Source organism: Gossypium arboreum, chromosome 13, assembly GCF_025698485.1.
Source record: "Gossypium arboreum isolate Shixiya-1 chromosome 13, ASM2569848v2, whole genome shotgun sequence".
NCBI lineage: Eukaryota > Viridiplantae > Streptophyta > Magnoliopsida > Malvales > Malvaceae > Gossypium > Gossypium arboreum.
In genome coordinates, this window is record NC_069082.1 from 113,935,877 (window position 1) to 113,950,669 (window position 14,793).

Consider the following 14,793-nt stretch of genomic DNA (forward strand, 5'->3'; position numbering starts at 1 on the left):
TCACATTACAATGCTCCCTTTGGAAGATCATAACATTATGTTTCTCCTTAGCCACTAACATGTAATTGCAAAAAGTGTTTTCCAAGTGACATCGTTAAACTAAAGAATAAATGTATCACTAGTAAATACATTGCATCATCCATATATTTAAATTTGCTGTGAAGAAATTGTCATGCAAATCTATAAGTAATAATCCAATCCACACCGCACAAGCAAGTGTGCAAAATATGACATTTTCAATGTAGCAGCCATAAGCAAAATATGATGCATCCCTTGCAATACCATGTTTACATCTTTAAAAATTTGTAAAGATTCTCTCTCCACTCCTACCATAAGAGTTGCTTTATTCTTTGCAGTAATGGCAATTTCCATAATTTAGTCCAATGATCCTTTTTCGATCCCAATTACCAACCATTGTTGCATATAAGCATTGAGATTGTAAACTTACCAACGCTAGACCACCTCCATATGCATTAATCAAATCCTAAATTATCTTTTAGAAGGGGTACCTCCATATGCATTAATCAAGCCCGAAACTATCTTTTGGAAGGGGAATCGAAGCAATCTACAAAAGGATCGACTATTCTAAAAGATAAGCAAAGGAATCCTATTTCCAATTGTCATATTTATCTACCATATTCAAGACCCAAACATTCTCCAAACTGCTAGCTTCCATAGTGCTTTTGCTAATAAAAGGTCTTACATTATTAGGCAGCTAAAGATCTAGCCAAAGCCTCACACTTCTTCCATTGTCTAGTGACCAACTTATATTACTTCGAAGCATCTCTTGTAATTTCATGAATGAACCTTAAACATAAGAATAATTAGCTTTATTGATAGTAATAGGACAACAACCTTTAAATTTATATTTATTCTTCCTAGTTAACAATTCTAAACCCGAATTTGAAGAGAAAAGATTTATTTTGATCTCACACACATACTAGTTTTAACATCAAATATAATCAATTAAGATATAATATGTGATATATAAACGATTAAATGTAATATTCTTATTTATAAAAAGTAATGTGGAATAAATGTAACGGGAGATATGATTTACTCTTAATAATATTGTTGAAATCACATTTTACTATGTACTACTCAAAACACAAATAAATACTAAAATGATAATGAGATATTAAACCATAAAATGTTGATTGGGAAGGCAAATGGGAGCACATGGGATAAGAAATAGAGGACCCACAAGCAAATATGTCCTTAAATTTGAAAGCTTTTTCATGGGAACTTGAAGAATATGGGTTGCTATTTTATCACATCTTCATCATAAAATGTAATTTTATAAATAGATTTGGACCCTTTTATAGATAAAATAAATAATATGTAATTCATTCTATTAAATATCCAATCATTAATGAAAACGTTACTTTTCTTATATTTATTTCTCATTTTAATATAAATATATCTTATAATTTATCTAAAATTAAAATTAGAAAAGTGAAGTCTGTTTATAAAAGTGGAAATGTCTTGTCTCTATCTCGCTCTTTCTCTCAATTTTCTCTATCTTTTCATGTTTTCTCTTTCATTTCTCTTCTAATTATTATTATTTTCTTCAGATCTCTCAAATCTCTCATTCTATTCTTTCCTTAATTTCGCTTCTAATCGGTTAGTCTTTCTTTTCTTTTCATTTTTTCTTTTTAGCCTTTTTTCAAATTGTACGCTTAATTTTTGAATAGCTAGGGTTCTACATTGTCTGAATTTTGATTAATGCAGAAAAATTTAACAATTTTTAATTTTTTTTCACTTTTGACTTTTTCCTTAGGATTACCATTAACATTAGCTGTTCTTCTGGGCTGTGTTCTTATGATTATAAGGTACGGCGAAGAAAGAAGACTATCTTGTTTTCTCTTAAATTTGAATTTGCATGCTGCTAACGAATTTAGATTTTCAATTCTTTTGCTAGATAATGGGCTTTTTACAATTTGACTAATTTGTTTGAAACTAAGATTTTTGTATATTCCAGAAACTTCCGTTTTGGGGCGTTTATTCAATGTTCTAATCAAAGGAGGAGTTGATGGGAGAACTTTTTGGATGCTCTTTAGGATTGGAAAGATTATGATAAAAAAAAAGTTGAAATATTTTTGCCTTTGCCTTATTGTGTGTGTGTGTGTGTTTTTTTTTTTTTTGGAAGATCAATAAATAATTGTATTTTCTTAAATACAGTAAATTTCTCCATTCTAGAGTTCGGCATGGGTCATTTTTTTGATTGGATGTTTTTGATGATGGGTTTTTATTTATGATTGGATGTTTTTATTTATGCCTGTTTTCTTATGGTAAAGATTTACTTTTTGGGGGGTGGGGATATGAATTTAGGGTTAGATCATGGTGATGATTTTTATGTTGTTTGGTTGATGATGTGAAGGAAGAAATGTATGATAGCATGTATGGAAGTATTGCATTTTGAACTTCTAAGAATTGGAATATATGTTTAAAGAAACTTTTGTTTTATAGGACATCTGAGTATTGGAGAATAAGTTCTTTCGTCTTTTTGGCATTCTTAGTCTGAGGTTAAATTAGCGGACAATGCAAAGAGACTACAATGATTAGTATATTCTCAAGGATCCGTGCCTTTGTCCTGAATGCTATGTTAACCGTTTCTTGGTTTACAAGTGCTGCAATTTGAAAAAGTGGATTTGTTAATATTCTTTGCATGTTTGCTTCTCTTCCATTTGTAGAAGGAAATGCTTTGTATTTCTACTGAAATAAGTGCATATTATAAATTCCAAATAAATAGATGAGAAGGTTTGATTAGCAAGTAATACTTTGCATGTCTTGTATTTCTGCTCTTAACTTGGATGAAGGGGATACTTGTTTCCTTTTTTGTATTGAGGTGGAGTATGTGCTAAAGTTTCATTTCGTTGTGTGTCTTTTCTGATAATTCAAACTTTATAGATTTGCTGTTATTTTCAAGTTATATTTGTATGTTTTATTTTTTGTTCTTATAAATGGATAGATGCATGGTGGCCAGTTAGCTTTTTCTTCTCTATGCTATATTAAATGTGGATTATGGTATGGCTTGTACTAAGATAAGTTTTTTTTCTTTTTCTTTTTACTTTGAAGCAGTGACAAACTGTAACAAGTTATTGGAACACCATGGGCCAAAGAAATATGCTATGCCCTAATCAGATGATAGATTTAGAAATGGACCAGCAAGGCCAAGGATATCTACATCCTGAGCCCTGCATCTTTATGGGTGGCAGGCCTAATTACCCTCCACCTGATATCCAGATGGGAGTCACGGCTCCAGGGAATGCTACTAGTCTTGATACTCATCCCCTACCAGAGCATTATGACAGTGGTATGTTCTATGGGTTACCCCAGTACCCAGGTGTTCAGCATCATAATCATTCCCCAAATCTTGATCTTGGTATTGGAAGTGCATCCAACTATTACATCCCCTATGTGGCTAACCCTTCGTCGAGTGCTCCTGTAAATCATGGACCAGCCGACCAGATGCCATCTTCAAGCAACTTCAACCTCCTAGGAGTTTCTGCAAATGAATATGCAAGGAATTGCCACTTCATGGATAATGTTAGGGGCTCGTATAAGAGAAAGAATTCTGAAGGAGTCCCAGGAAATTTTCAGCATTTTAATGCCCCATCAAGCTCTAGTTCCTCAGTTACACCATTAAGTTCTAGACATCCTGACGGAGTTGGGACAATGGATGGTGCATCCTTCAACATTCCTCAGTATAGGGGGAATGGCCCTCCAATAATTAGAGAAGCAGGACCTCAAAGAAGTGTGAGGAACAGATTAGGCGCAACTCCAGTGGAACCTGTTTTGATGCATAGTGCTAACCATGTTTTTCAAGGAAACTACATACGTCAGCCCTTTCAGCCAACAATAACAGATGGAGGTGCCTCAGCCTGGACTCAGGTTCCTGGGGTTCCATATATGCATGGTAGTTCCTCCATTCCTCTATTCTTTCCTCCCAAGCTTGTTTTAGGAATTTCAATTTTCCATAAGTTATATTTCTCTTTTTTGAAAGCAGCTTCCATGTAAATGAGGTGATGTAGTACAATGTTTTCTCCTTGAAACTGATTTCTGTGGACTCTTCACTGTCTTATGTTTGAGCAGGTAGCAATGTTGGTGCACCTATGGAGACTAGTCTTAGAAGTTCCACAAACTTTTCACATGCTTCTCCCCTTGAACTTCGGAACCATAATTTTCATCACCCTGCACCACCTATTGAAGGAGTAAGAGGTCACAGCATTAATATTCATCCACAAGTAGCAGCAGTTCCTCCTCGCTTTCCAGCAAGTTACGCCTCACAAAGCTCCATGAATCTTTCGCATGATGGTTGGGAGATGGGGCGTAGGCATCTGGGACCAGTTCCTCCTAGTGGCTTTAGGTTATATCATTCCCGCCGAGAGAGTGGTATCGTACCTGAGACAACTGTGAGACACCGCAATCTTCCTCACCTAAGAGTACTTCCGCCTGATGTTAGTACCTGTTCTTCATTTCTGCAATCTTATCTATGTTTATTACTTCATTTTCTTTTCTGAAACTAGGAAAAAGGTATTCATATATAACTGATCTTTTCTTTTTGGGGGTAATTTTCAGTTTAATATGGTGATATCTTTTAATTTATTTGGTGCAGGGAGTTGCTGTACTGGAGCTCCCAGAATTTTATGAAGTAGGGAACTTTATTGATCATCACAGAGATATGCGCTTGGATATAGAGGACATGTCTTACGAGGTTAGTTGAAGATCATATACATTGTTTTGTCTTGCATGGTTCAACTTTACTTTAGGTGACCATTCATTGTAAAATTCTCTAAATGACCACAGGAACTGCTTGCTCTGGGTGAGCGGATTGGAAATGTGAACACTGGATTGTCTGAGGAAACCATTACAAGTAAATTGAAAACAAGAAGTTATTCAACATTTGCTACAACTATTAATCTGGAAGAGGCAGCACCTATTGACCAGGAACCTGATTCTTGCATTGTTTGCCAGGTAACGGACACTGAACAATGCTTAGAACTAGTATTATTCTTTATCAATGAGCTTGAACTGCACATCTCCGTTGTTGAAGTTTGAAGCACATACCATCCTACAACATGTCCATTCCTGACGGATGTTATTTGCTATTTCTCTTGGAATTTTACAGGAGGATTATAAGAACCAAGAGAAAATCGGAACTCTTGATTGTGGACACGAGTATCATGCAGGTTGCTTGAAGAAGTGGCTGGTTGTCAAGAATGTATGCCCCATCTGCAAATCCGAGGCGATAGCCACAGAGTCCAAGAATGTATAAAATATGGAGGTGAGAAAAGAGTAATAAATTACATAAAATGGTTGATGTTGGTAGAATCAATCTGGGAAAACTCACCTAGATGTTTCTAGATTGATATTTTGTCAAAGTATTTTGTACATAAACTTGCGGATATCTAACGGACAGTCCATCCATTATTTGTTGGCTTTGTAATTATCAAACAATTGTACAGACTCACTATGCAGTTTCAAGCTGTAATGTTAACTTCAGCTATAATGTGCTTTTTCACAACTTCTTTTCTATTTTCTTTTCCTATAATATGTTTGCATCTCTCTGATTTTTATATTCTTGTTGAAGAACATTTTAAGGAAGGATTGGCATGACTAGGCTAGCCATTTCAGTGTTGTCTACCATTAATCTGGTGCCCAAATGTATAATGATCAACCAAGAGAGGAAGCCATACAATTTGCTTATCACTGAGCAAAGACTCCCACATAACCCCATGATTCACATTAGATGGGCGTCTCAGTAACGTCTCGTGGAACATAACCACCAACTAACCCAAAGGCAAAGCCCCCTTCCTCCTGGTGCATCCATCCCATGATGTTAAAACCACCAAAAATGGTAAAACTGGGGAGAGCATAAGCTGGTTTTAGTTAAATTGGTTAAGGTTTCATATAGATGTGGTTAAGATGTGGTTTAAATATGTTTATAATATATATTATCTATACATATCTTGGAGAAGACATTGTTGGGAGGGACAGTCACGAACCCCCAACATAGATCATAAAATAGACATGAAGAAAAAAAAATTGTTAAGTTCGTTTGATTAGATCAAACCATGAAAGTCGATTGTTTTGGTTATCGTAAAAGAATGGTTAGTTATGTATTAGAAAGCATCGAAGCGATTGGCCTAAGAATTTGTTTAGGTAAAACCAAAACTCAAACCCTAGAACTAAATTTTGAACTTAGAGTGTGTTCAGCATTATTTTTCAAAATCGATAGGTTCTATTATAGTAGGAGGATAATTGGTTAAGTGTAAAAAATCGACTGAATTAACTGACTCAACTCTTTTGTCATGGGCTGCGGATTAAAGCTTATGATTAATGTACAAAGAGCGTCCCACAGAGGTTAATCAATTATATAGGGCTAATTGGACCTACTTGAACTGACTCGATTCATAGAACATGTGGAGAAACCCATCTACTTGAAGCCTTGGTGGTCTAGTGAAGCACTTAAAGAAAATTAGGGTTGCCATGGTAAATATGGAAACTAATATTAGAAGATTGATAATTTTATAATATTTGATTTTGTAGTCTTAGAGAATTGTACAAATTCCTTAACAATCTTAATTGTAGAAATACTTAATCTCGACTGTCAATGTAAAACAAACTGTACCATTGGATCTGGGGGAGCTCAACTATAAATAGAGATCTTCTCATTTGTACTCATCCTATAGAAACTCACTTGTAATATTTTATAGTAATGAAATCCTATTGAGAGCATTTACTCAAATACTTGGCGTGCTTTTGCTTTTTGTGACTTTTTTGTTCTTTTGTCTTTAAGTTGCTTCTATTTTATTTTTGGTGTTTTAAATAATTTCTATTAAGAATTCTCACTTTGTTAGAGTTAGGCTAACTTAAGCGGATTTGAACTCAAGAAACCACTTAAGGCTACAAGGATTGCAAGCCTAAAGTTCTAGCCCAGTGACCTTTGGTATCCGAACTACGGTTTGAAGGCGTCGATCAATATGTTAAAAGAAGTAGATGGAGACCCATGGGACTGCAAGGAAAGCTAAGTAGATGGAGACCCATGGGACTGTAAGGAAAGCTAGCCGATCGAGAGATATGTTGTCGATTTTGGAAAGTTGAGTGGTCAATCTCGAGGAATCCTTAGGGGATATGAGGGAGACACTAGAGATAGTTGAGGGACATACTGATGAGTTGGACTCGATGAAAGAGCAGTTCAGGGAATATTTGTCGGAGTCTCTCAATTCCAATGTGGAAGTGATGTGATGGGTGCTCAATTCCACTACGGATAAGCTGACAGTAAGGGACGATACTCTCGAGGCCACAGTGATGGCTTTAAAGGAGGAAACTAAGGCCACGATAGGGTTTTAAACATAAGAATTGAAGAGCTCGAGGGATAGCTTATTGTGTGCCGAGCAGTTGTGGGTAAAGGGGTGTTGGGTGCAACACTAAACCGGGAGATAGATGTCCCCAAACTGGAGAAGTTTAACTAGGCAAGGTTGCAAGGAAAGTGGAAATCTTCTTGTGGGAGATGGAGCAATACTTTCATGTCGTGAGCACCGAGGATAATGATGCGAAGGAAAATATTGCTGTTAGATATTTTACTGATTTTGCTCTTCGATGGTGGAGGCGAAAGTCCACTGATGAAAAGCGTGGTTAGGTTGTAATTGAGACTTGGGAGGAGTTCTAAAAAGATGATTTTAAGGAGCAGTTTTACACACAATATGCCGAAGAGAAGGCTTAAGCTAAGTTGCGCCGATTCTTGCGAGAAGGCACAACTTGGGAGTATGTGAAGGAGTTTAGAGAATTAATGCTCCAAATCACATATTTGAGTAAGAAAGAGACATTCTTTTATTCCATGGATGTGTTGAAGCTGTGGGTTAAATAGGAATTGGAACGCTGAGGGGTCCAAGAACTGTCAAAATCCATGATCATGATAGAGTCCTTAATCGAGCTTATTTCAAGGAAAGACAAGTTCGAGTCCCTTAAATCCAAGGAAAGGGACAATGGTGGGCGAGATTAAGGACATGTTGAGTATAGCAACAGTAATGGTGGTAATGGGAACCCACGGATGGTGTAACCCCCTAAACCTGACTTAGACGTTATGGCCAAATCTCGAATATCACATTGGCCATATTGATGGCCCAAAAAATCATTTAGTTATTTCTCTTAAAAATCACTGTTGCTAAAAACGTCCTTGTAACTTGTTTGAGAAAACCAAATTTTGTTTGAAATTATTTATCTTTAGAAAACTCAAGTTTTGATATTTTTCAAAAAACGTCGAACTTCAATTAAAACATCGCTGTAGATAATTTGCATATCTAAAACTCGTCATTTTTAAAATGTAGTTTAATATATATCTCGTAAAATATCAATTTTGTGAGCAGATAGTGTTAACTTTCAAAAACAAAGTATTAAATTTTGAAAACACCCTTGTTGGGTCTTGTTTGACTTAGTTATGAAAATCCATCGTAAATTGTCAATTTCACAATCTTTTAAATGATAATTTTAAAACCTAAATCATGCAGAAAAATCCAAAACCAAAATAATCCTAAGTCCAAAAGAAAATCTCAAGCAAAAGTCCACAGTAATAAAAACATATCCACAAAATATCGAGCACCAAAATAATATATTTTTCTAAAAATGATCGAGAGCACCTTCGTAAGCTGAGCCCGTCCTAACCTCGATTATTATCTAAAAAATCAAAATTAAAAAAAGGGTGAGCTTTAAAATCCCAGTGTGGGTTACAAATCATAATATCATAAATTAACACATAAAGCATCAGATTAAACATATCATATAAATATAGATATTCAGTCACAATTTCACATTTATCAAAATGCATAATGACGATGTCAATACAACACTTTTTCAGAAATCAATGCAGATCTTTTAGAAAACAGATTATACCCATCTTCGCTACACACCATAATGAGTTCCCCAGAACTCGTCCATCCAATAACACACCAATATTGTGGACAAGCCACCAGATAGTGCAATCGAGCTGTCCGAAATAGAATATTGTGGTTGAACCATTAGATAATGCAAATATATTGTTAGATACAGAATATTGCGGGCATATTGCCAATTAAGTCATCCCGAGTTGCCCGGCAACGATGACCCACCACCCAGGTTGCCCAGCAACGATGGCTTACTCATATCAATACGTAGTTAAATTGCTAGATACTTCATCCATACACATTATCCCAACCCCATGCATATGATATGACATACAGAACAAATTTTATATTTTCGATTTAACACAGTGGCATGCTTAACATGCGAATCAAAATCACAAATAATGGCCTGCTTAACATGCGAGTCAAAATTAGATTAATAGCATGCTTAACATGCGAATCAAAATATCAGAATATTAACATGTTTAACATGCGAATCAGAACATCAATACTTCAATATCATGTTTATTGTACATGCATATCCAAATCGCCATATATCACATATCATGAGTGTAAGGAAATCGCACATCAACATTTTAACAGAAATCACACAATCGCATATTTCATCACAGATTTGAAGTTTTAGAATCCTTACTTGAAATCCTTCTTTAATGGATTTTACCAATCCATATGAACACTTAAAGTATTCACCCAATATCACTTTTCAGATAATTATTTAAACAGTAATTAATTATTTCTCATAATAATATTATTTTGACCAAATATGATATCAACGATTATTATCAAAACAAATTCCCACACGTTTGCAAATCCGTTCGAAATGATCCCGATTCCAACTTCTAACGAAAGAGTTCGATTCTCGAGCCTAAAATCCTTCAACTTAATCGCACACTTGTACAATTGGGGTTACGAAACCAAGATTTTTTTATTAGCATTTCAATGAAACCCATAAATTAAAATGGTTAACATTGTCTTAGTCGAGTATGTATGTATAAAATATACAAGAGTGAATCAAGGACAAAAGATTGACTATACTTACGTAGTAACAAAGGAAAGAGGGCTAAACGATTTCCCACGATATGTTGATTAGAGATGAGGATTCCACACTAGCAAAAAATAATATGATGTAAGACAAAAGTTAGAAGATAAGATGGGAAGTAACCTTTTAATGAACAAAAATCATAATTGAAGGATTATATAGATGAATTTCGAAAAGAGGAGAAAAGAAGAAAATAAAAAAATTTCGAGTGGTGGTTGACGGCTACAATGCGGCGATGGTAGTGGAGAGGTGGTGGTGAGGTAGAGGTGCAACGGCCTTTTGTGGTAGTGGAGTGAGGGATAAATGAGAAGAAATGGTGACTTAGATGGTGAAATGGAAGAAAAAAGAGAGAAAAGGGGGAGGAACAAGGTGGTGGACGATAAAGAGAGGGGAGGAGAAAAAAATGAAAAAAGAATAAAAATTGAATTGGACATGTCTAAGTACATGGCCGACCAAGGTAAGTTAAGGGAGGAAATTTGGTAAGTTGAGGGGTGTAACACCCCTAACCCGTCTTCGTCGCCAGATTAGGGTTACAGAGTATTACAAAACAATAAAAAACATTTGAACATTTTATCAATCAATAATATAATCACATCACAAACCATTCATATTCATGCACAATGTCCTTAAGTCGAGCCTTCAAGGCCCTAAAAATAACCTAGAATCAATTTAGAACAAATTTGAAACGGTTTAGAAAGTTTAGTAAAAATATGCAAAATTTGTAAAATAGGGGTCACAAGGCTAAGACACACGTTCGTGTCTTAGGCTGTGTAACAATCAAACTAGGGACACACGACCGTGTCCCAGCTCATGTCCTCACCCGTGTAACTCTCTAAGTAGGGTCACATGATCGTGTCACAAGCCTGTGACCAGGCCGTGTAACTTTTTTAGTCGCCCCACACGCCAGTGTGCTAGGCCGTGTAACTCACTGACTTGCACCCTAAAGAACTCATCTGATGACACACGATCGTGTCGCCACACGCCCGTGTCTCAGGCCATGTTGACCTAAAATGAACCTTAAACAACAAGTTTACCAATTCAAGCTTTCTTAAACTTTAAGTAATCCATTTACCAGCCAAAAGACTTATTCAAAATAACATTAAACAAGCTCAAAACATGCTAAATCAACCATCCTAAGTGCTTAACCAATGTACCCTCATTCGTACCACAAGTATACACAATTATGTACAAAATGAACTATCATTTAAAGCATTTTAAATCACTCCATCAAATATTCAACCAATGTGTCAAACATAAGCATTTCAATCACAATATTCCAAATATACTTACTATGAGTTTGCACTAAAATATCATACCTCGTTCACATATAAACCATATAAATTGACTATTTGCATTTAAGATCATATATTAACACTTTACATATCAAAACAAAAGTAATGACATACAAGACTATTACATGCCATATAATCCAAAATAAACATTCCAAAAACTATCGAAAATGAGTGGATAGTGTGACTTGAGTGTCAATCTGACCGTCCAACCTTCAGAGTATTTACAAGAACAACAAAGTAACACAAGTAAGCTCATTAAAGCTTAGTAAGTTTGACATACTAAAACAATAAATCTTACCGAAATAAGTACAAAAAATCATTCTATAATAATATAACCATATGTGTATTCCCTGTCACAATCTCAACCAACTGAATTTCATAATTTGATTCAAAGTCCAAATACATGACATAATCACCAAAACCAACAAGTTACATTACATAAATTTACAATCTGATGAACGACTTACGAATATAAGTATATCGATATTCCAATCGAAACACACCAGATGCTCATAAGAGCTAGTCCAACTGAAACACAACAGATGCTCATAAGAGCCAGTCCACCCAATAACACACCAATGGCTCTAAAGAGCTAGTCCAACCGAAATCACACCAAAATAGGGAGTATAACACAAGAGTTTGCAACAAATGCTGAACCTCGGTCTACTCGGGAAACATATATATATATATATATATATATATATCACTCCACAATAATCTCCACTCCAATTCCCCATAACACACCATATCTCGATTGTACTCTATCCCACGTTCAATCCGATCCAAGTTTTGAATTTCAATAACTTTTCTCAAATAAATTTACATCATTTATAATCAAATATATTCATTACATCACATTGTATCATCAAACATTTCATATAGATATTAAATTATAAACTGTACGAACTTACTTCGACTGAATTGTAGTAATTGTAGAAGTTTAAGGACTATTCTGTAATTTTTTCTTTTCCACGAGTATCAACTGGGTCTTGATTTAAAATGTAAAATTCATCTATTATTAGCTTACATTTCACATTCCAATTCACTTTACAATTTATACCTTTTTCCTTTTTTTAGAATCACACAATACCCCTAACTTTTACAACTTTTGTAATTTAGTCCCTTAACCCGAAAATCATTAAATTAACCATTTTTCTCAATTAAAAATTTCAGCCAAATATACTAGGCCGTTAAACAGTCTCTAATAAACATCAAATTCACTATCAAACCTTGTAATTTTAACATTTTCACAATTTAATCCCTAAATCAAAATCTAACAAAAATCACCAAATACCATAATCAAAGCTTTAAATACATAGTTATAAAAAAAGTCAAGATTAATCAATGGAAACTTCTAAAATTTTTAACAGATTCAAAAATGAAGGTACGAGTTAGTTGGACCTAGTTGTAACGATCTCAAAAACGTAAAAATTACAAGAAACATGTATAAAAATCACTTACATGCAAAGATTTTATTATTGGCCGATTCTCAAGCTACAATTACATGGTGATTTCAGCTATGGGAGAAATAAAAATGAAGAAGAAAGGTTTATTCTTACCATTTGTTTATTTAATTTCAATTTAATTATCATTTTGCCATTAAATGCTTAATATTTTTTATCATTTTAATACTATTGCCATCCAATGTCAATTACTAAGGACTAATTGCTACATTGGTCCCTCCTCATTTAGTTGTTAAGCTATTTAATCATCTAAATGTAATAATTACTAAATTTTGTACCCTTTTCAATTTAGTCCTTTTTCTTTAATTAACTATCTAAACGATAAAATTTCCTATTCAAATTTTAATATGACTCTCATAACTCTATAAATATTCTATAATTTATATTTATGAGTCTATACAATGGAAATTTGTAGTCTCAAAACCATTGTTCTATCACCCCTGAAAATCGAGTTATTACAAGGGGACAAAGGCATGGAAAGGGGATAATAGGAGTGAAAAAGGGAGAAAAAGGGGAAGGTTGACCTTGTAATCAAGGAAATAATCTTTCCTAGTATGGAAACATGGATTGGACGGCAAGAGTGCTTACACTTAGCTAAAGTTGTGAAAATTTTAATTAATTAAACATGTGAGCTTGTGGAAGCTTGAACTTGGGACCACTAGGCTATTTTACTCCTTATGTCATAAAATAACATGAAAAATAAATAATTTATAGGGCGTGATAGATGAAAAGCTAAAAGCTAATAACAACCTAAAGAAAAAAAAGAATAAGATACAATGTTTCTTATGTTGTGGTTCGCATAGGGTGCGAAACTTCCCACATCGATCCAAGTTCACAGTGATCAAAAAAGAAAAGAAAGCCGAGCTTGATGAGGATAGGCTATTGAAACTTGGATCAATGATACTTAATTCTGCTAAAATAAAGGATCGTAAGCGGAAAGGGTTGATTCTTGTAGACATCAACATCGTAGGTCAAAGAAGTGCCCTTGTTGATACTAGCGCTTTTGATCTATCCATATCGGAGAAAGCCCTAGGTAAACTTGGTCTCTCAATTGCCAAATCGACCAAAAGGATCAAGATAGTGAATTCCAAAGTGATCTTAACTGTGGGAGTAACACAAGGAGTTGAGTTGTAAATCAGCAAGTGGAAAGGTAAAAAAGATTTTGAGGTAATTCATTTAGATGATTACGACTTCGTACTTGTATTAAATTTCTTTTGGTGGATTAATTCTATATTGGTTCCTTTTCCTGATTGCATATGTATCTTGAATATTGGTCAACAACAATGCGTGGTGTCAGTGAGTCATAATGAGAAAGGTGGAACCAATGTATTGTCGGCAATCTAGCTAACTGGTGATGTTTATTGTGGTAAGAGCATCAACTTTGTAGATCTAAGTGCTAAGAAAATCCTTTTAGAAATGCTAAAGGTATGAAAAATCGATATGAAACCTGTTGAGTTATCAGTGAGGCTACCATCTAAAAGAGGTGGGTTGTGCATTAAAATTTAGAGGAAAAGTGGTGATGCAAACTAGGCAGGCGGCTTGAATAAATGCTACATGTGAGGTACATCTCAAACACTTTCCTAGTATTCTTTATTTTTACTTACCATCGGATTGACAATGACATAAGGGCCTTTTCAGAGTTTTGAAGCAAGTAAGCTGAGGGATTTACAAACTAGACTTGGCAAGAATATTTAAGGTTAACCTAGTGTTTAATATGGGCACGCTGAAGCCTAATTGTGTGGATCAAGGGGATTTTGATCGAGGCAAGTCATAATATAGGCAAGTATGAGTAGTGGACTCTTGCAAATGAGATGTATCAAGTAAAGAAACGGTTTGAGTTAGGCAATAACCTAAATCAAGGCAAATGTTTTGAAGGGAAAAACTACCTAACAGAGAGACTAGTTGAGAATCAACCAAGGTAAGTTAAACGAGTGTCATCAGGAGGACACAACGAGGGCGTTGTGAGAATGGGTAGGCGATAATGTCACGGTCGACGGACCAAAGCCCATGACTAAAGTACAAAGAGCGTCCCATAAAGGTCAATAAATTAAATGGGGCTCATTAGACCCACTTTGTAACACCCTAGACCCAGTCTA

General features: G+C 34.9%; 1 protein-coding gene and 1 long non-coding RNA gene across 5 annotated transcripts; one reads left to right on the forward strand and one right to left on the reverse strand.

Annotated features, from left to right (window-relative positions):
- Positions 1-1,435: 1,435 nt before the first annotated feature.
- On the forward strand, positions 1,436-5,527 carry LOC108461189 (probable E3 ubiquitin-protein ligase ZFP1). 4 transcript variants are annotated; one of them, XM_053024727.1, is made up of 7 exons: positions 1,436-1,623; positions 1,781-1,832; positions 1,982-3,919; positions 4,096-4,460; positions 4,619-4,717; positions 4,810-4,977; positions 5,132-5,527. In XM_053024727.1, the coding sequence occupies exons 3-7, from the start codon at positions 3,112-3,114 to the stop codon at positions 5,276-5,278; spliced, it is 1,587 nt and encodes a 528-aa protein (XP_052880687.1). In that variant the 5' UTR covers positions 1,436-1,623; positions 1,781-1,832; positions 1,982-3,111; the 3' UTR covers positions 5,279-5,527. The 4 variants fall into 4 exon arrangements, with proteins under 4 accessions (XP_052880687.1, XP_017616418.1, XP_017616417.1 ...); XM_017760929.2 differs by having other exon boundaries at positions 3,079-3,919; XM_017760928.2 differs by having other exon boundaries at positions 3,082-3,919.
- Positions 5,274-9,603, reverse strand: LOC128286914 (uncharacterized). Its single transcript, XR_008277603.1, has 3 exons — positions 9,538-9,603; positions 8,643-8,679; positions 5,274-5,866 (listed from the first exon to the last, which is right to left on the reverse strand). It is a non-coding gene; the product is annotated as an uncharacterized LOC128286914 (long non-coding RNA).
- Between the last annotated feature and the right edge of the window lie 5,190 nt (positions 9,604-14,793).